General features: G+C 57.3%; 4 protein-coding genes, 1 long non-coding RNA gene and 1 pseudogene across 11 annotated transcripts; 2 read left to right on the forward strand and 4 right to left on the reverse strand.

The window, feature by feature from the left end:
- Window positions 1-148: 148 nt before the first annotated feature.
- LOC147913614 (SAGA-associated factor 29-like) lies at window positions 149-2,974 on the forward strand. Its single transcript, XM_087417268.1, has 6 exons — window positions 149-286; window positions 1,087-1,192; window positions 1,265-1,408; window positions 1,679-1,714; window positions 1,819-1,981; window positions 2,769-2,974. The coding sequence occupies exons 2-5, from the start codon at window positions 1,137-1,139 to the stop codon at window positions 1,910-1,912; spliced, it is 330 nt and encodes a 109-aa protein (XP_087273394.1). The 5' UTR covers window positions 149-286; window positions 1,087-1,136; the 3' UTR covers window positions 1,913-1,981; window positions 2,769-2,974.
- Window positions 2,975-3,135: 161 nt separating this feature from the next.
- Window positions 3,136-7,433, reverse strand: LOC147913615 (sulfotransferase 1A1-like). 5 transcript variants are annotated; one of them, XM_087417255.1, is made up of 9 exons: window positions 6,806-7,433; window positions 6,330-6,475; window positions 5,403-5,611; window positions 5,168-5,293; window positions 4,981-5,078; window positions 4,330-4,456; window positions 4,136-4,230; window positions 3,471-3,651; window positions 3,136-3,333 (listed from the first exon to the last, which is right to left on the reverse strand). In XM_087417255.1, exons 3-9 carry the CDS (start codon window positions 5,548-5,550, stop codon window positions 3,221-3,223), a joined length of 888 nt encoding a protein of 295 aa, XP_087273381.1. In that variant the 5' UTR covers window positions 5,551-5,611; window positions 6,330-6,475; window positions 6,806-7,433; the 3' UTR covers window positions 3,136-3,220. The 5 variants fall into 5 exon arrangements, with proteins under 5 accessions (XP_087273381.1, XP_087273382.1, XP_087273383.1 ...); XM_087417256.1 differs by having other exon boundaries at window positions 6,330-6,480; XM_087417257.1 differs by lacking the exon at window positions 6,806-7,433 and having other exon boundaries at window positions 6,335-6,601.
- A 64-nt stretch (window positions 7,434-7,497) lies between these two features.
- LOC147913616 (uncharacterized) lies at window positions 7,498-8,093 on the reverse strand. Its single transcript, XR_015548568.1, has 3 exons — window positions 7,961-8,093; window positions 7,706-7,793; window positions 7,498-7,624 (listed from the first exon to the last, which is right to left on the reverse strand). It is a non-coding gene; the product is annotated as an uncharacterized LOC147913616 (long non-coding RNA).
- Window positions 8,094-8,902: 809 nt separating this feature from the next.
- Window positions 8,903-12,799, reverse strand: LOC147913617 (structure-specific endonuclease subunit SLX1-like; annotated as a pseudogene). Its single transcript, XR_015556451.1, has 3 exons — window positions 11,383-12,799; window positions 9,391-9,442; window positions 8,903-9,286 (listed from the first exon to the last, which is right to left on the reverse strand). The product of XR_015556451.1 is annotated as a structure-specific endonuclease subunit SLX1-like (transcript).
- LOC147913618 (SAGA-associated factor 29-like) lies at window positions 9,678-12,906 on the forward strand. The gene is made up of 4 exons (XM_087449230.1): window positions 9,678-9,713; window positions 11,635-11,779; window positions 12,580-12,685; window positions 12,759-12,906. The coding sequence occupies exons 1-4, from the start codon at window positions 9,678-9,680 to the stop codon at window positions 12,904-12,906; spliced, it is 435 nt and encodes a 144-aa protein (XP_087305356.1).
- Window positions 12,907-14,627: 1,721 nt separating this feature from the next.
- Window positions 14,628-18,284, reverse strand: LOC147913619 (sulfotransferase 1A1-like). Of its 2 annotated transcripts, none has more exons than XM_087417254.1 (8): window positions 17,822-18,284; window positions 16,892-17,100; window positions 16,657-16,782; window positions 16,470-16,567; window positions 15,817-15,943; window positions 15,623-15,717; window positions 14,959-15,139; window positions 14,628-14,825 (listed from the first exon to the last, which is right to left on the reverse strand). In XM_087417254.1, the coding sequence occupies exons 2-8, from the start codon at window positions 17,037-17,039 to the stop codon at window positions 14,713-14,715; spliced, it is 888 nt and encodes a 295-aa protein (XP_087273380.1). In that variant the 5' UTR covers window positions 17,040-17,100; window positions 17,822-18,284; the 3' UTR covers window positions 14,628-14,712. The 2 variants fall into 2 exon arrangements, with proteins under 2 accessions (XP_087273380.1, XP_087273379.1); XM_087417253.1 differs by having other exon boundaries at window positions 17,817-18,284.
- Between the last annotated feature and the right edge of the window lie 547 nt (window positions 18,285-18,831).

Genomic DNA, 18,831 nt, shown 5'->3' on the forward strand with positions numbered 1-18,831 from the left:
TGCTTTGCTTATGTCTCTAGGATCCTTCGATTGTTTTGGCCTGCTACTTCTTACTGTCTCATCAGTTCTTTCATGCTTTTCACATTAAGAAACACAGACGTAGGGTTTCTAGTTTTAGGCAGTAGGGTCGGTCTGAGTTAGCCGGCCTCCCGCAACCAGAAAAAGAAGCCTGTGCTTCGTCCTTCATCCAGACCTCTTCTCTCCCTTCTCCCCACCCTCAGCATCCTCCGGAAAGCCCTAGATAAGATTGCGGAAATCAAGTCTCTGTTGGAAGAGAGGCGGATTGGTGAGTGAGAGACAAGTTCGGTGTTCCTTGACCAGGCAGAGTGAGGGGCCCTGAGAGCAGCGGCACGTCTCCCTGTGGAGGAGCCTGGAACCTCAGCCTGGTGTGATCATTCCGTGGGCATCTGACAGAGAAGCGCACCTGTGCAGCCTGGGACTGGGGTGGGAATGGAGAGCATGCCCAGTGCTCAGGCAGGGTCTCCCAGTTCTCCCTCTGCAGACCAGGACGATTCGCCCTGCTCCCTCTTGTTTCTCCCTCTTGATCTACAGACGGGGCAGTCACCTTCCTCCTTCCCCCCACTCCCATTTCTTGACGTGGTGAGAACCTGGCTGTTTTTTGAGAACCACACCTCAGGTGTCTTGAAGCCACCATTTCAGGCAGAGTTTACACAGGCTTCCAAATCCTTTCAGACTGAGGCTTTCCCACTTCTCTCTTGCTGAAGTGCACGTAAGTGTACCTACAGCCGGCTGAGATTTACACTCACTGAACAAACGGAAGTAACCAGCTCCCAGGTCAAGAAACACATGACAGCACCTCAGAAGCCCTCTTTTGCCTCCTCTAGTTCCCTCGCCCCTAGGGTACCCACTAACCTGATGTCTCACCAATCAGTTAGTGTAGCCTGGCCGTCTCTCTCACCGTGGGCATCCAGTGGAAGGGGCAGGGATCACATCAGGGCCCTTGGTGCTAACTCGGGGGGTGGGGCTCCAGGCTGAACTCCTCTGACAGCTCCACGCAGGCGTGCTAGGGTGGGTCTGGGAACAGGCACCTGTCCCTGGTGCCTCGGGCTCACTTCCTTCCCACAGCGGCCAAGATCGCAGGCCTGTACAATGACTCGGAGACCCCTCGGAAGACCATGCGCAGGGGCGTGCTAATGACCCTGCCCCTGTGGATCGGGAAGCCTGGTGACAAGTGAGGGCAGGCCCGGCGTTGGCAGGGAGCTGGCATGGAAGGGGCTAGGACTAACACTTTTCCCACCCTCAGGCCCCCACCCCTCTGTGGGGCCATTCCGGCCTCTGGGGACTATGTGGCCAAACCTGGAGACAAGGTGGCAGCCCGGGTCAAGGCCGTGGATGGGGATGAGCAGTGGATCCTGGCTGAGGTGGTCAGTTACAGCCATGCCACCAAGTGAGTGGACACCCAGCTCTGTGGGCCACTCTCCTGTCATCGCACCTGTGTGGGCTGCCCCTTTGTCACCCATCTGCAGGACAGGAGAAGAGCTTCCCCACAGGGTGCCTGTGGGGACGGGGATGGCAGGTGAAGCGAAGCAGCCGGCTCCTTGGGCTACTTCTCCTCCCCGCCCTGCTCCTTCGCCTCCTCACCCTGCTCCTTCCCCTCCTCACAGCTCCCCGACTTGCACCTCCCTGCATCCACCATTTTCCTTTCGTTCTCCCGCAGGTATGAGGTAGATGACATTGATGAAGAAGGCAAAGAGTGAGTGTGCTGGCCAGGGAGGGGCCGTGAAAGCCTGGGGGACAGCCGAGCTGCTGGGAAGGAGCCCCAAGCTGGCCATGGGTTCACCTAAGCCCCCCCTCCAGGAGACACACACTGAGCCGGCGGCGCATCATCCCACTGCCCCAGTGGAAGGCCAACCCTGAGACGGACCCCGAAGCATTGTTCCAGAAGGAGTAGCTCGTGCTGGCCCTGTATCCCCAGACCACCTGCTTCTACCGTGCCCTGATCCACACACCCCCACAGCGGGTAAGGCAGCCCCCAGGGGAGAGACTTTCCAGAGACCAGGACCGGGATGACCAGATGGGTCGTGAGGTCATCTTCCCACTTCCTTCCCCTCTTCTCATCTCACGGCCTCTCTGGCTGGGAGGGTCCTGCGAGTTGCCCTCCCTCTTCTGCTCATGCTCTGCCTTGTAACTCCCTTCCTGCCCTGTCCTCCAGGGCAGCGCCAGCTGACCCTCCTCTTTCCCACCTTCAGAGCCTTAGCCAGTCCCGAGTGCAATGGAGCCTGTGTGTCCTCTAGGCTAACCTCGCTTTTGCACTGAGATGAGCAGCCTGAGCCCTGAGCCAGGAAGCGCCATGCCCAGGGCCTGTCTTCCCACCCCTGCCTCCTGCACCACTGCCCCTTTCCTGGCCTGAAGCTGCTCTCTCTCGTGCTCCTGGGACATTGCTGGCACCCTGCTCACCCATCACCCGATGGCAGTTTCAAGGCTGTTCTCCCCTCTTCCTCCAGGGTGCCTGCCCGCTGCCCTCTAGGTTGTCCTTGATCCCTTTAAGCAGGGTCCCCGAAAGGCACCAGAGCCTCCAGTTATGCCCACCCACGTAGGCAGTCTCCCTTCTCCCTGCTCTGACCCCCTACCCTTGGCCCTCTGTTGCTGAGGAAAGAGCTCTGTAGTAGCAGGGCCTGGGTTCCAACATCTAGACTTCTTGAGTGAAGAGGAGGACAGGAGAGGCTGGGAGCCCCGGCACCCGAGGTTCCTGTCGGTCTAGGCCTGGGGGCCTCTGACCAGCCCCTCCTATCTGCCCCCTGCCACAGCCCCAGGATGACTACTCGGTCCTGTTTGAAGACACCTCCTATGCAGATGGTTACTCCCCTCCCCTCAATGTGGCCCAGAGGTACGTGGTGGCTTGTAAGGAGCCCAAGAAAAAGTGAAGCAGGCTGGCAGATTCGCAATCTCCTGCCACCCTCAAGCGGGAATGCAACAAAAGATTGTGTGAACAAATAAACATTCTTCCCCCTTGCCCGTGTCTCCTGGGTTTTACTTTTCCAGACCCTTCTTCCCTGCCCCATGTAGGGCGAGTTGGGGAACTGGAGGCCACAGGGCAGATGGCTCATTTGGCCCCAGGGGGCATTTACTCTTTCAGCTCGGGTTGCTCTTTGCTTCCAACAGAGGCTCTCTGTGTGACACAAATCGTATTTTATTCTCGAGGCCAGGATTGGGCTCCTTTCACACCACTCCCTTTGCAGTGATGTCCGATGAACACCTCTCACACCTCTGAGCGGAAGCTGAGGTTGCAGCCTGCCATCTTCTCAGCATAGTCGTTGTCAAAGCGCTCGTTCTGGGCCACAGTGAAGGTGGTTTTCCAGTCCCCTGCGACGCCTGGGGAAGGAGGGAGGGAGGGAGGGAGGGAGGCTGGAGGTCCTGGCCACAGAGGAGGCCCCACGTGACTCGGGGCCGGCTCTAGCTGCTGCCTCCACCCTTGCCTCCCCACATGCCCGTCCTGGGCGGGCACCCACCTTTCCTCATGAAGGCGGAAACGTTGTGGTCCATGACGTCTCGGGGTATAGTGCTGTAGTTCGCCATGTGATTCTTCTTCATCTCCTTGAAAGATGTGTGCTGGACAATGTGATCTACGGTCTCCTCTGGCAGGGAACGCCCCACAAACTGCAGGATCTTCTGAATCTCCCTTTTGGGGTTCTGGAGCAGCAGAAGGGCTCTTCAGTGGAGGTTTGGGTTGCTCACTGGGCAAACAAAAGAGAGGCCCCTCTCTAACCTCTCTGGGATCTCTCACTTCCGCTTAGAGACCTCAGACCCAGCTCCTTGACTCTCTGCTCCTCTCTCCATGGGGCAAATTAAATTGCCTTCTGCCCTGTGGCCCTGGAATAAGCTCTAGCTCCTTAATGGCTGAGGGCTGGCCAGTGCTCTTTCATAACTCTGGCGCAGGGAGAAGCAACAGCAGTAAACGGCTGATCGCTGGTGGCAGTTTGGTGACTCAGGCGCCAGGAGGTAAGAGCTGTATGAAGTGCTGCCGCCAAGGTGGCACTGCAGCTGTGAGTCCGGGGCAGGGAAGGCGGGGTGGGGGCGGCCCTAGGGGACGGGGGCTTAGAGGGCCTTGGCAGGTCCCCCTAAGGTTCCTGCCACCCACCCGTGACATGGAGGGAGTGGTGGCAGGTGCTCTCACCTCCTTCATGTCCTCATAGAAGAGGTAGAGAACAGGGTGGGTGTGACTCAGCTCCCACCACTCCTGCACGTGCTGGTACCAGGACCCATATGCCACTGAGGAAAACAGCAGGGGGCACAGTCACAGAGGTTGGTATTAGTTTGCGCTGGCTGGCCCTCAGTCCCACCCACTCCTTCCTCTAGAGTCAGGCCCACCTTCCCCAGCCATGAACTTCTCCAGGAAGCTGTCCCAGGTGCCAGGGTCAGGGTGCACTTTGGCCATGCGGTAGAAGTGGTAATAGGAGACGGCCACGTCCTTTGCGTTGCGGGCGATATACACCACCTGGAAGGGCGGATGACCCCACACCCCGTGTCATCACCACACAGCACACAGGCACTAGACATTCTCCGCTTCCACGGCATCCCTGCGAGGGAGGTTACCTCCTGGTTTGGCCAAGGGGAAACAGGCTTAGAGGATGACCTGGTCGTGCTCCCATGGGTGTGGGCGTCACTGAGCTGGGATCTGAACCCTGCTCGGATGCCTAAATCCTGGCCTGTCTCTGGAACCACATTTTATACTAATCTGATCCCCTCAGTGCCAGCATACCCACACTGGAAACAAGGTGTGCCAGATGCCCACCAGCCCCCTCCTCCATGGGCCGGTAGGCACCCAGACTCTGCTCTTCTCAGCTCTGTACAGAGGAGGCTCCCTTTCACTGGTCATCTGACTCCACCAGAGCATGAGGCAGATGGCCTCCCCCCTTAAGGTGAGACGGCGGCTGGAGGAAGTAGGAGACCATCCCAGAAGGTGGGCCAAAGCAGGGATGGCCCCAGCAGCCTCCCTCCCTGACTTCTTCTGCCACTTACCTTGACCTTCTGATCCAGCAGGGTCTGGGGGAGCAGGGACAGGGGCAAGTGTGTCTTGAGGAGCCGTGGGGCTGGTGTGTCTCTCAGAACCTCGAAACCTAAGCCGTGGGTAGGGAAAGGTCTTCTGAGCTGGAGCCCTGGTCCTCCCTCCCTCTGCTCCACTTCTTCCCAGCGCCCCGCCACACACCTGAGGGAAGCCCTGGGGCCTTAAACTCAAGGAAGGGCACACGGATGAAGACAGGGGCCCTGCGACACTTCTCCACGTCACCACCCTGGTAGATCATGTCCAGGACCTCGCTCACCCAGGTGGTGCCTGGAGAGGGAGGGAAACAGGAGGTGAGCAGGTCTGAGGGCATGCCCTTGCTGGCCAAGGCGGGAACTGCAGCCCAGGAGAAGGGTGGGTGGTAATGAGGATCACCTACCAGATTTGGGGTAGGTGCTGATGAGCAGGTCGTCAGGCCAGGCGTGGAAGCTCTGCAGTGGCCCCAGTGCCTCCGCAAAGTACTTGATGAGAGGAACCCCCTTCACATACTCCAGTGGCGGGCGGGAGGTGTCCTGGACCTGCTCCATGCTGCTGTGTCAGGGGCCAGAGTGTGGCCTACTTCCCTCAACGATGTCACAAGAATGCCACCTGTTGAATTCTTGCTTTAAGATGAAGTTGAGGCTGAGGGAGGCTGAGCGACTTGCCCACACCCACAAAGCTAGTGAGTGGTGGAGATGAACTCAAAGCCAGATCTAACGCCTGCACAGTGGGTCACAATTCTGGCTACTCCTTTGATTTACCAGCAGAGCTTTGAAACTCCCAGTGCCTGGGCCCTGCCCCAAGCCAATTAAATCTCTCTCTGCAGATAGGACCCAGATAGCAGTTTTTTTGGAAGCTCTCCAGGAGATTCCAACATGTCCTTGAAAGAAACTACTCCTCTAGGACCTGCCTGACCTAACTCCCTGCCAGCCAGTTTTCTGTCTTACTCCTTCCTGCTTGGCTCCCAGCCTCCCCCCCGTCGTCCCCTCCTTAAGTCCCCTGGGCCCCTCACACATGGAAACTTCCTGAAGGCTGGCCGGGCCTGTGATCCCACTTGCCCAGCCACACCCCATCTTGGCTTGGGGTTAACACAGCCAGTTGAACAACGGAGCTTGTTTTGGGGGCCAGAGGGTGGTATGTGAATGAGCAAGATTGTGCTGACTCAGCTGAAGAGGCTGGGCTGGAATTGGCAGATTGAGATGGGCTATCCGTGGGGAAAGGGCAGGGACGTTAGAGGCAGAGGCAGAGAGATCAAGCGGTAGGATAGCAGCTAGCAGTACAGGGTGAGGGAGGTCTGGCCCAGCCTGTCCCCCCACCTGGCACTCACCTCACCTCTCTGATCTTGGCCTTCTGACCACCTCGCTGTGCTGTGGCTTAGCGTGGGCGCAGTGTGGTGAGTGCAGAACTGCTCTCTGAGCTGAAGGTTTTGTAGGTCCAAAGTGGGAGGGATCTGGAGCCAGCACTGGGACTTGGCTTTCCTCCAGAAAGGAAAGGGTGGAGTCTGGGATGGGAGGACCCTCTGTGCTACCCTCCTTAGCACCCCAGCCGGAGCCAAGCTTACAGTGGCCTGACAACCCAAGATGTGGGTTTAGCATGTAGAAAATAAGCCGGACTGAAACTAGACTAAAGCACCCAACCGTTTTCTTTTGGTTTTGTTGTGTAATCCTGGCTCCTTACTTTCCCTCTGAACTCCACCCCTGCAGGGTGTCCCAAAAGACAACTCTTTCTAACTGTTCCGGTCCAGAAAGGGCAGAGGAGTGGAGGGGGAAAACTTGATGGCAGGGCATGGGCTGGGCCACTCACCTGTCTGCTGGTTCCAGGCCACTCTTAAAGACGCCAAGGGTTCAGGCTGGGGGTGGCCCCACAGGAACTGCTGGCTCTGAGCACAAGGGCAGTCCAGAGCGATGTGGGGGGGCAGGGTGATGGGGTCTGGGGCAGAGCAGGGTAGGGCAAGCTCTTTTTGAGGCAGCATAGGATAGGAAAGAGCGAGAACGCTGGAGGGTAATAACCCTGGGAGTGAGCCCAGCTCCACAGCTGCCGTGGGACCTCACGGAGCCTCACTCGTGGTTGCTGGAAGAACAATGGTCCCTAGAAGCTGCTTTTGTTTCCCTGGGTTTGAAGAGGGCTCCACAGACAGAGATAAGGGGTTAGGGCTGGAGAGGCACAGGGCCTCTGCGGGCAGAGTATCCCCCCTGCCCTCCTTGGCCTTCGTGCTTACTATTTGTTTTCAAGTCTCAAGTCAAGCTGGTCACTGGAGGTGGGTGGGTTCTGAGTCAAGGGTCAAGTCTCCCAAGTCCTGAAAGAACTGTGTGACCTCAGAAAAAGCTTGCTGGGGAAAGCTGAGGCAGAGGAGCCTCCAGGCAGAGGCTGGTCCCTGCTGGGGCCAGCGGCCCCTCCTCCCTCCTCTGGTCTCCACAGGACCCAGTGACTGGTGGGGCCTCTGCCTCCAGCTCCACCCCCCCCACCCCCGCCCCCGGCAAACACCAGTGGTACCCTTAGCTCTGACTTTTTATTGTACTCAAGTAAAAACGGCCCAGAACCGCAGGGGGTGGCACAGAGGAGGAGTGGGTGGAGGTTTGGGGATGCTGAGGATCAGGTCTCCAGCATGTCTGTCCAGTGTTCCTGTGGGGACAACAGTGTTGGTCAAAAGAAGCCTAGAGGATGAAGTAGGGTAGAGAGGCTGGGGCCAAAGCCACTTCTCACCTCTTCTAATTCCAAGTCCTCTTCTTCCTCCTCGGTGCCCATCTGGCACAGCCAGATCAGATCTCCCCACAGCAGTGAGTTCTTACAGCTACCAAGGGGTGCAGTTGGTGGGAGATACAGAGTCAGGCATCACAGGGCTCCAGGCCAGGCCCTGGGTGCCAAGATGAGGGCTCAGCTGCCCCAGGCCTGGACCTGGACAACTGGGTACCATCTTCCCAGAGCTAAACCAGGCTAGGGTAGGGGTGCTGGACTCACCCAGGGCATTGGCCCTCTAGGGGCAGAAGCTGCCCTGGCTCCTCCTGCAGGAACTCCTCTGCAAGGCAGATCACATGGGCCCTTAGCGGGCAGCCAGGGTGGGGGCAACACAGAGGGTCCTCTTCATCCTGTCAGAGGTGGCAGGCAGGGAAGAGGAAAGCGGGGTAATGGCGTAGCTAACACGCATGAAGAGTTCTGTGGACCACTGTTCCAGGAGCTTTACATCACGACAACCCTATGGGGCACGGACTGCTATTATTTGCATTTTATGGATAAAGAAACAGGCACAGAGAAGGAAGTTACAGTACTTGCTCACAGGGACTAAGTTGGCCAGTTTTCCCTGAGAATTAGCAGTGATTATATAACAGCATGGCCACCGCAACCAGACCCGTAGTTCCTTACAGGCTATGTGATTTCAGGTGGGTCACTCAGTCTCCGAATGGCAAGTACTCACCTTCCTTACATTCACTGAGAGCTCAACAGAAGTCAGGCCCAGTTAATCTATTAAATATTTACTGGCCACCTGGTCTGTGCCAGACCCTGTTTATAGTAGTGAACAAGAACTGCCCTTGTGGAGTCCAGTATGGGGGGGTGGGAGAGCCTGATAATATAAATAAAATACATAGTATGTCAGACAATAATAAGTGTTGAGGCTTTAAAAAAAAAAAAAGAAGAAGAAGAAAGGCTGGCAGGGAAGTGCACAAGAAGGACCGGCAATCTTAGATGGAGAGCCAAGGAAGACCTCAGGGAGAAGGAGAGGCGGCATTCTATCAAGACTGAAGGTCTAGGGAAGAACCTTCCAGTCAAAGGGGAAGGGCAAAGGCCCTGAGCAGGAGGGTACTGGTGTGGAGGAATGGGGGCAGAGAGGGCAGGGGTGTGAGTGGCTGCCCAGTCCGTCAAGAAACAGCTTGATCCTGAGTCGTCCGAATCCTAGACCCGCCCCTACTTGGAGACCAGGTGGAGCTTCTCCCCTGGAGCACCTCTCACCTGCAGCGCCGCAGCGCACAGGGCGCCAGCGGCCTCGGCGTCCTGGTCGGCGTGGACTCGGTGTCAGCAAGGGGAACGGCGCGGCGCGTCGCGGCCAGAGCCCGGGGCGGCGGAGGCCCGAAGGCCAGCGGCACGTGCGGCGGCGGCGGCGGGCAGAGGTCACGGCGGAAGTCGGCGCGCAGCCAGCGCAGCGTGAGCGGGAGGCGCGCCCAGGGCGGCGCGCGCAGCATGTGCGCGCCAGCACGCGCAGGTGGAACGCAGCGGCGGCCTCGCGGCGCAGGCGCGACCCACGTGCGCCAGGCGGCGCGAGGCGTGCGGGTGCTGCCAGGCCCACTCAAACTGCGGGAGGGCAGTGCAGGGCTTCAGGGCGCCCTGGGAAGAGGGCCGCGCGGGGAAGCTCCAGCCCCAGCCCGTCCTCCCGCCGCCCCCATCGCCTTTCTTACCCGAAGGGCGGCCACGGCGGAAGGGAAGCCGTGCACGATGAGCACCATCTCCCTGGGGAAGAGAACCAAGGCGCGGTTTGTGAGCCCTCCCATCCCACCCCACCCCATCGCGAGTCAAGTCTAATCCCCTGGCCAGGGTTCCCCACCAGTCCTACCCTACCGCACACACGGCTTCAAGCCTAGCCCGCGAGGCCCTGCACCCTTCAGGGAGGTACATGTTCTTTGTGGAGGTGCTTAAAACTTGGTTTCGTCCAGTCTCTGCAGTGGAACTGCAATAACTTTACGAAATGGAGTACTGCCTTCCTCTCCTAGAGATTCACGATGCAAGTTAAGATATTAAAGGCTCTGCCAAGTTCTACAACAATTTCTTTAACTCAGTGTTTCACAAAGTTGCTGGCAGTGGAATACATTTACACTCTGGTTCTCAAGTCTGGCTGCGCCCAGAGGGTCTGGTTTAATTGAGGTGGAGCTCAGACATTGATATTGATTTAAACTTTTATTTGTATGTAATTTCAGACTTACATAAATGTAATATTTTACCACATCTGCTTTATCATTCTCTATGTATACACACGCTATTTTTTTTCCTGAACCGTTTCCGTTGCAGACACAATCCCCCTTGACCTCCAAATACATCAGTCAGTATTTCCTAAGGAGAGTGACACTCTTTTACAACAGTGGTACATGTCTGAAAGTCAGGAAATTAACACTGATGTAAAACTATTCACTAACCTACAAATCTTATTCAGATTTCATCACCGTCCACTAATGTCCTCTATGGCAAAAAAAAAGACCATCTGTCTAGCCCAGATCACCACTGCATTTATTATCAGGTCTCTCCAGTCTCCTTCAATCTGGACCAGTTCCCAGGCTGTCTTTGCCTTTCATGACCTTGACATTTTGAAGATTATAGGCCAGTGACTTTGTAGGATGCCCCTCACTTGGGTTTGTCTGAGGTTCCCTCAGGGTTACATTCAGGTTTTACGCTCTTGGCAGTAACAGCACAGAAGTGATGGTGTCCCCGGCGCATCATATTAGAAGGCGCAAGACACTGTCCCGTGGGTTAAGGTGGTCTCTTCCTGGTTTCTCCCGCGTCCAGTTATTGCTGTTTTCCACCGTGTAATTAGTAAGTGTCTTATGGGAGATACTTGGAGACTATGTAAATGTCCCATTTCACATCAGACCCACTAGTTTGGGCATCTGTTTACGATTCTTGCTTAAAACATTTGGGATTTTTTTTTTTAATTCCCCAGGGGATTCTAATGTCCAGCTGGGGCTGAGAACCACTCCATTAATATCTCACAGAATACAGCTTAGGACATGCTACCTAAAACCATGTCCTCCTCACAGGCCCAGCAGCAATGATCAGACTTTCCAAGTTCCCTTGGGCCTCCTGGCTTTTACTCCGTCTCTGCTTTCCTGGATGCTGACGGCCCTGTGTCCCAGTGCTGACAAGCCTGCGGGGGCGCTAGCTGAGCCCTCCCAGGGTCCTGCCCAGGAACGCTGAACTGCGACGCCCCAAGCACATGGGGCAAGGTGTTCACCCTCCCTGCTTTGGTTAGCCCGCTTCCCTCTACCAAGGCTGCCCCCATTCTGGCCTCTGCCTGATGAGCTCCACAAGAGTCAAGTCCTCTGGGGCGCCCACTGGGACACTGTTTTGTGCTGCGTTCTCATGTGTCTCCCTCCCGATGAACAAAGGCCTCAGAACCACGTGGGCATTTACCAAAGGTTTGCTAGAGGAATGGTGGAGAGTAGATGACCCAGAGTGGAGTCTGTGCTGCTGATTGCTGTTGAAATATTCTTTGGGGGACCTTCTCCAAGGTCTAGGATAAAGAAGCCTTCCTCCCACAAGGATTTCTTCCTCCCACAAGAGAATACCTGGGGCTGCAGCCTTCGGGACGAGTCCCCTCCACCCCAGCTCTGCTCTGAGCCAAGAAAACTCCCCACAATCCTCTGGACTGTCTCCTGTTACATGTCCCGCCTTGGGCATACCTGACTTTGACCTTCTGTCCTCCGAATCGCAGGAGGTTGTTGGAGGCTGCCAGCACTCAGCAAAACTTCTTCAGGATTTGTCAAACACACACAGGCAAAGGCAGCTCTCTCTGCTTTGCTTATGTCTCTAGGATCCTTCGATTGTTTTGGCCTGCTACTTCTTACTGTCTCATCAGTTCTTTCATGCTTTTCACATTAAGAAACACAGACATAGGGTTTCTAGTTTTAGGCAGTAGGGTCGGTCTGAGTTAGCCGGCCTCCCGCAACCAGAAAAAGAAGCCTGTGCTTCGTCCTTCATCCAGACCTCTTCTCTCCCTTCTCCCCACCCTCAGCATCCTCCGGAAAGCCCTAGATAAGATTGCGGAAATCAAGTCTCTGTTGGAAGAGAGGCGGATTGGTGAGTGAGAGACAAGTTCGGTGTTCCTTGACCAGGCAGAGTGAGGGGCCCTGAGAGCAGCGTCACGTCTCCCTGTGGAGGAGCCTGGAACCTCAGCCTGGTGTGATCATTCCGTGGGCATCTGACAGAGAAGCGCACCTGTGCAGCCTGGGACTGGGGTGGGAATGGAGAGCATGCCCAGTGCTCAGGCAGGGTCTCCCAGTTCTCCCTCTGCAGACCAGGACGATTCGCCCTGCTCCCTCTTGTTTCTCCCTCTTGATCTACAGACGGGGCAGTCACCTTCCTCCTTCCCCCCACTCCCATTTCTTGACGTGGTGAGAACCTGGCTGTTTTTTGAGAACCACACCTCAGGTGTCTTGAAGCCACCATTTCAGGCAGAGTTTACACAGGCTTCCAAATCCTTTCAGACTGAGGCTTTCCCACTTCTCTCTTGCTGAAGTGCACGTAAGTGTACCTACAGCCGGCTGAGATTTACACTCACTGAACAAACGGAAGTAACCAGCTCCCAGGTCAAGAAACACATGACAGCACCTCAGAAGCCCTCTTTTGCCTCCTCTAGTTCCCTCGCCCCTAGGGTACCCACTAACCTGATGTCTCACCAATCAGTTAGTGTAGCCTGGCCGTCTCTCTCACCGTGGGCATCCAGTGGAAGGGGCAGGGATCACATCAGGGCCCTTGGTGCTAACTCGGGGGGTGGGGCTCCAGGCTGAACTCCTCTGACAGCTCCACGCAGGCGTGCTAGGGTGGGTCTGGGAACAGGCACCTGTCCCTGGTGCCTCGGGCTCACTTCCTTCCCACAGCGGCCAAGATCGCAGGCCTGTACAATGACTCGGAGACCCCTCGGAAGACCATGCGCAGGGGCGTGCTAATGACCCTGCCCCTGTGGATCGGGAAGCCTGGTGACAAGTGAGGGCAGGCCCGGGCGTTGGCAGGGAGCTGGCATGGAAGGGGCTAGGACTAACACTTTTCCCACCCTCAGGCCCCCACCCCTCTGTGGGGCCATTCCGGCCTCTGGGGACTATGTGGCCAAACCTGGAGACAAGGTGGCAGCCCGGGTCAAGGCCGTGGATGGGGATGAGCAGTGGATCCTGGCTGAGGTGGTCAGTTACAGCCATGCCACCAAGTGAGTGGACACCCAGCTCTGTGGGCCACTCTCCTGTCATCGCACCTGTGTGGGCTGCCCCTTTGTCACCCATCTGCAGGACAGGAGAAGAGCTTCCCCACAGGGTGCCTGTGGGGACGGGGATGGCAGGTGAAGCGAAGCAGCCGGCTCCTTGGGCTACTTCTCCTCCCCGCCCTGCTCCTTCGCCTCCTCACCCTGCTCCTTCCCCTCCTCACAGCTCCCCGACTTGCACCTCCCTGCATCCACCATTTTCCTTTCGTTCTCCCGCAGGTATGAGGTAGATGACATTGATGAAGAAGGCAAAGAGTGAGTGTGCTGGCCAGGGAGGGGCCGTGAAAGCCTGGGGGACAGCCGAGCTGCTGGGAAGGAGCCCCAAGCTGGCCATGGGTTCACCTAAGCCCCCCCTCCAGGAGACACACACTGAGCCGGCGGCGCATCATCCCACTGCCCCAGTGGAAGGCCAACCCTGAGACGGACCCCGAAGCATTGTTCCAGAAGGAGTAGCTCGTGCTGGCCCTGTATCCCCAGACCACCTGCTTCTACCGTGCCCTGATCCACACACCCCACAGCGGGTAAGGCAGCCCCCAGGGAGAGACTTTCCAGAGACCAGGACCGGGATGACCAGATGGGTCGTGAGGTCATCTTCCCACTTCCTTCCCCTCTTCTCATCTCACGGCCTCTCTGGCTGGGAGGGTCCTGCGAGTTGCCCTCCCTCTTCTGCTCATGCTCTGCCTTGTAACTCCCTTCCTGCCCTGTCCTCCAGGGCAGCGCCAGCTGACCCTCCTCTTTCCCACCTTCAGAGCCTTAGCCAGTCCCGAGTGCAATGGAGCCTGTGTGTCCTCTAGGCTAACCTCGCTTTTGCACTGAGATGAGCAGCCTGAGCCCTGAGCCAGGAAGCGCCATGCCCAGGGCCTGTCTTCCCACCCCTGCCTCCTGCACCACTGCCCCTTTCCTGGCCTGAAGCTGCTCTCTCTCGTGCTCCTGGGACATTGCTGGCACCCTGCTCACCCATCACCCGATGGCAGTTTCAAGGCTGTTCTCCCCTCTTCCTCCAGGGTGCCTGCCCGCTGCCCTCTAGGTTGTCCTTGATCCCTTTAAGCAGGGTCCCCGAAAGGCACCAGAGCCTCCAGTTATGCCCACCCACGTAGGCAGTCTCCCTTCTCCCTGCTCTGACCCCCTACCCTTGGCCCTCTGTTGCTGAGGAAAGAGCTCTGTAGTAGCAGGGCCTGGGTTCCAACATCTAGACTTCTTGAGTGAAGAGGAGGACAGGAGAGGCTGGGAGCCCCGGCACCCGAGGTTCCTGTCGGTCTAGGCCTGGGGGCCTCTGACCAGCCCCTCCTATCTGCCCCCTGCCACAGCCCCAGGATGACTACTCGGTCCTGTTTGAAGACACCTCCTATGCAGATGGTTACTCCCCTCCCCTCAATGTGGCCCAGAGGTACGTGGTGGCTTGTAAGGAGCCCAAGAAAAAGTGAAGCAGGCTGGCAGATTCGCAATCTCCTGCCACCCTCAAGCGGGAATGCAACAAAAGATTGTGTGAACAAATAAACATTCTTCCCCCTTGCCCGTGTCTCCTGGGTTTTACTTTTCCAGACCCTTCTTCCCTGCCCCATGTAGGGCGAGTTGGGGAACTGGAGGCCACAGGGCAGATGGCTCATTTGGCCCCAGGGGGCATTTACTCTTTCAGCTCGGGTTGCTCTTTGCTTCCAACAGAGGCTCTCTGTGTGACACAAATCGTATTTTATTCTCGAGGCCAGGATTGGGCTCCTTTCACACCACTCCCTTTGCAGTGATGTCCGATGAACACCTCTCACACCTCTGAGCGGAAGCTGAGGTTGCAGCCTGCCATCTTCTCAGCATAGTCGTTGTCAAAGCGCTCGTTCTGGGCCACAGTGAAGGTGGTTTTCCAGTCCCCTGCGACGCCTGGGGAAGGAGGGAGGGAGGGAGGGAGGCTGGAGGTCCTGGCCACAGAGGAGGCCCCACGTGACTCGGGGCCGGCTCTAGCTGCTGCCTCCACCCTTGCCTCCCCACATGCCCGTCCTGGGCGGGCACCCACCTTTCCTCATGAAGGCGGAAACGTTGTGGTCCATGACGTCTCGGGGTATAGTGCTGTAGTTCGCCATGTGATTCTTCTTCATCTCCTTGAAAGATGTGTGCTGGACAATGTGATCTACGGTCTCCTCTGGCAGGGAACGCCCCACAAACTCGAGGATCTTCTTAATCTCCCTTTTGGGGTTCTGGAGCAGCAGAAGGGCTCTTCAGTGGAGGTTTGGGTTGCTCACTGGGCAAACAAAAGGGAGGCCCCTCTCTAACCTCTCTGGGATCTCTCACTTCCGCTTAGAGACCTCAGACCCAGCTCCTTGACTCTCTGCTCCTCTCTCCATGGGGCAAATTAAATTGCCTTCTGCCCTGTGGCCCTGGAATAAGCTCTGGCTCCTTATGGCTGAGGGCTGGCCAGTGCTCTTTCATAACTCTGGCGCAGGGAGAAGCAACAGCAGTAAACGGCTGATTGCTGGTGGCAGTTTGGTGACTCAGGCGCCAGGAGGTAAGAGCTGTATGAAGTGCTGCCGCCAAGGTGGCACTGCAGCTGTGAGTCCGGGGCAGGGAAGGCGGGGTGGGGGCGGCCCTAGGGGACGGGGGCTTAGAGGGCCTTGGCAGGGCCCCCTAAGGTTCCTGCCTCCCACCCGTGACATGGAGGGAGTGGTGGCAGGTGCTCTCACCTCCTTCATGTCCTCATAGAAGAGGTAGAGAACAGGGTGGGTGTGACTCAGCTCCCACCACTCCTGCACGTGCTGGTACCAGGACCCATATGCCACTGAGGAAAACGGCAGGGGGCACAGTCACAGAGGTTGGTATTAGTTTGCGCTGGCTGGCCCTCAGTCCCACCCACTCCTTCCTCTAGAGTCAGGCCCACCTTCCCCAGCCATGAACTTCTCCAGGAAGCTGTCCCAGGTGCCAGGGTCAGGGTGCACTTTGGCCATGCGGTAGAAGTGGTAATAGGAGACGGCCACGTCCTTTGCGTTGCGGGCGATATACACCACCTGGAAGGGCGGATGACCCCACACCCCCCGTGTCATCACCACACAGCACACAGGCACTAGACATTCTCCGCTTCACGGCATCCCTGCGAGGGAGGTTACCTCCTGGTTTGGCCAAGGGGGAAACAGGCTTAGAGGATGACCTGGTCGTGCTCCCATGGGTGTGGGCGTCACTGAGCTGGGATCTGAACCCTGCTCGGATGCCTAAATCCTGGCCTGTCTCTGGAACCACATTTTATACTAATCTGATCCCCTCAGTGCCAGCATACCCACACTGGAAACAAGGTGTGCCAGATGCCCACCAGCCCCCTCCTCCATGGGCCGGTAGGCACCCAGACTCTGCTCTTCTCAGCTCTGTACAGAGGAGGCTCCCTTTCACTGGTCATCTGACTCCACCAGAGCATGAGGCAGATGGCCTCCCCCATTAAGGTGAGACGGCGGCTGGAGGAAGTAGGAGACCATCCCAGAAGGTGGGCCAAAGCAGGGATGGCCCCAGCAGCCTCCCTCCCTGACTTCTTCTGCCACTTACCTTGACCTTCTGATCCAGCAGGGTCTGGGGGAGCAGGGACAGGGGCAAGTGTGTCTTGAGGAGCCGTGGGGCTGGTGTGTCTCTCAGAACCTCGAAACCTAAGCCGTGGGTAGGGAAAGGTCTTCTGAGCTGGAGCCCTGGTCCTCCCTCCCTCTGCTCCACTTCTTCCCAGCGCCCCGCCACACACCTGAGGGAAGCCCTGGGGCCTTAAACTCAAGGAAGGGCACACGGATGAAGACAGGGGCCCTGCGACACTTCTCCACGTCACCACCCTGGTAGATCATGTCCAGGACCTCGCTCACCCAGGTGGTGCCTGGAGAGGGAGGGAAACAGGAGGTGAGCAGGTCTGAGGGCATGCCCTTGCTGGCCAAGGCGGGAACTGCAGCCCAGGAGAAGGGTGGGTGGTAATGAGGATCACCTACCAGATTTGGGGTAGGTGCTGATGAGCAGGTCGTCAGGCCAGGCGTGGAAGCTCTGCAGTGGCCCCAGTGCCTCCGCAAAGTACTTGATGAGAGGAACCCCCTTCACATACTCCAGTGGCGGGCGGGAGGTGTCCTGGACCTGCTCCATGCTGCTGTGTCAGGGGCCAGAGTGTGGCCTACTTCCCTCAACGATGTCACAAGAATGCCACCTGTTGAATTCTTGCTTTAAGATGAAGTTGAGGCTGAGGGAGGCTGAGTGACTTGCCCACACCCACAAAGCTAGTGAGTGGTGGAGATGAACTCAAAGCCAGATCTAACGCCTGCACAGTGGGTCACAATTCTGGCTACTCCTTTGATTTACCAGCAGAGCTTTGAAACTCCCAGTGCCTGGGCCCTGCCCCAAGCCAATTAAATCTCTCTCTGCAGATAGGACCCAGATAGCAGTTTTTTTGGAAGCTCTCCAGGAGATTCCAACATGTCCTTGAAAGAAACTACTCCTCTAGGACCTGCCTGACCTAACTCCCTGCCAGCCAGTTTTCTGTCTTACTCCTTCCTGCTTGGCTCCCAGCCTCCCCCCCGTCGTCCTCTCCTTAAGTCCCCTGGGCCCCTCACACATGGAAACTTCCTGAAGGCTGGCCGGGCCTGTGATCCCACTTGCCCAGCCACACCCCATCTTGGCTTGGGGTTAACACAGCCAGTTGAACAACGGAGCTTGTTTTGGGGGCCAGAGGGTGGTATGTGAATGAGCAAGATTGTGCTGACTCAGCTGAAGAGGCCGGGCTGGAATTGGCAGATTGAGATGGGCTATCCGTGGGGAAAGGGCAGGGACGTTAGAGGCAGAGGCAGAGAGATCAAGCGGTAGGATAGCAGCTAGCAGTACAGGGTGAGGGAGGTCTGGCCCAGCCTGTCCCCACCTGGCACTCACCTCACCTCTCTGATCTTGGCCTTCTGACCACCTCGCTGTGCTGTGGCTTAGCGTGGGCGCAGTGTGGTGAGTGCAGAACTGCTCTCTGAGCTGAAGGTTTTGTAGGTCCAAAGTGGGAGGGATCTGGAGCCAGCACTGGGACTTGGCTTTCCTCCAGAAAGGAAAGGGTGGAGTCTGGGATGGGAGGACCCTCTGTGCTACCCTCCTTAGCACCCCAGCCGGAGCCAAGCTTACAGTGGCCTGACAACCCAAGATGTGGGTTTAGCATGTAGAAAATAAAAGACGGACTGAAACTAGACTAAAGCACCCAACCGTTTTCTTTTTGGTTTTGTTGTGTAATCCTGGCTCCTTACTTCCCCTCTAAACTCCACCCCTGCAGGGCGTGCCAACAGACAACTCTTTCTAACTGACCCGGTCCACAGAGGGCAGAGGAGTGGAGGGGAAAACTTGATGGCAGGGCATGGGCTGGGCCACTCACCTGTCTGCTGGTTCCAGGCCACTCTTAAAGACGCCAAGGGTTCAGGCTGGGGGTGGCCCCACAGGAACTGCTGGCTCTGAGCACAAGGGCAGTCCAGAGCGATGTGGGGGGGCAGGGTGATGGGGTCTGGGGCAGAGCAGGGTAGGGCAAGCTCTTTTTGAGGCAGCATAGGATAGGAAAGAGCGAGAACGCTGGAGGGTAATAACCCTGGGAGTGAGCCCAGCTCCACAGCTGCCGTGGGACCTCACGGAGCCTCACTCGTGGTTGCTGGAAGAACAATGGTCCCTAGAAGCTGCTTTTGTTTCCCTGGGTTTGAAGAGGGCTCCACAGACAGAGATAAGGGGTTAGGGCTGGAGAGGCACAGGGCCTCTGCGGGCAGAGTATCCCCCCTGCCCTCCTTGGCCTTCGTGCTTACTATTTGTTTTCAAGTCTCAAGTCAAGCTGGTCACTGGAGGTGGGTGGGTTCTGGGTCAAGGGTCAAGTCTCCCAAGTCCTGAAAGAACTGTGTGACCTCAGAAAAAGCTTGCTGGGGAAAGC

The sequence above is a fragment of the Ceratotherium simum genome, chromosome 26 (genome assembly GCF_057802395.1).
Source record: "Ceratotherium simum simum isolate JZ-2026a chromosome 26, ASM5780239v1, whole genome shotgun sequence".
In the NCBI taxonomy this organism is placed as follows: Eukaryota; Metazoa; Chordata; class Mammalia; order Perissodactyla; family Rhinocerotidae; genus Ceratotherium; species Ceratotherium simum.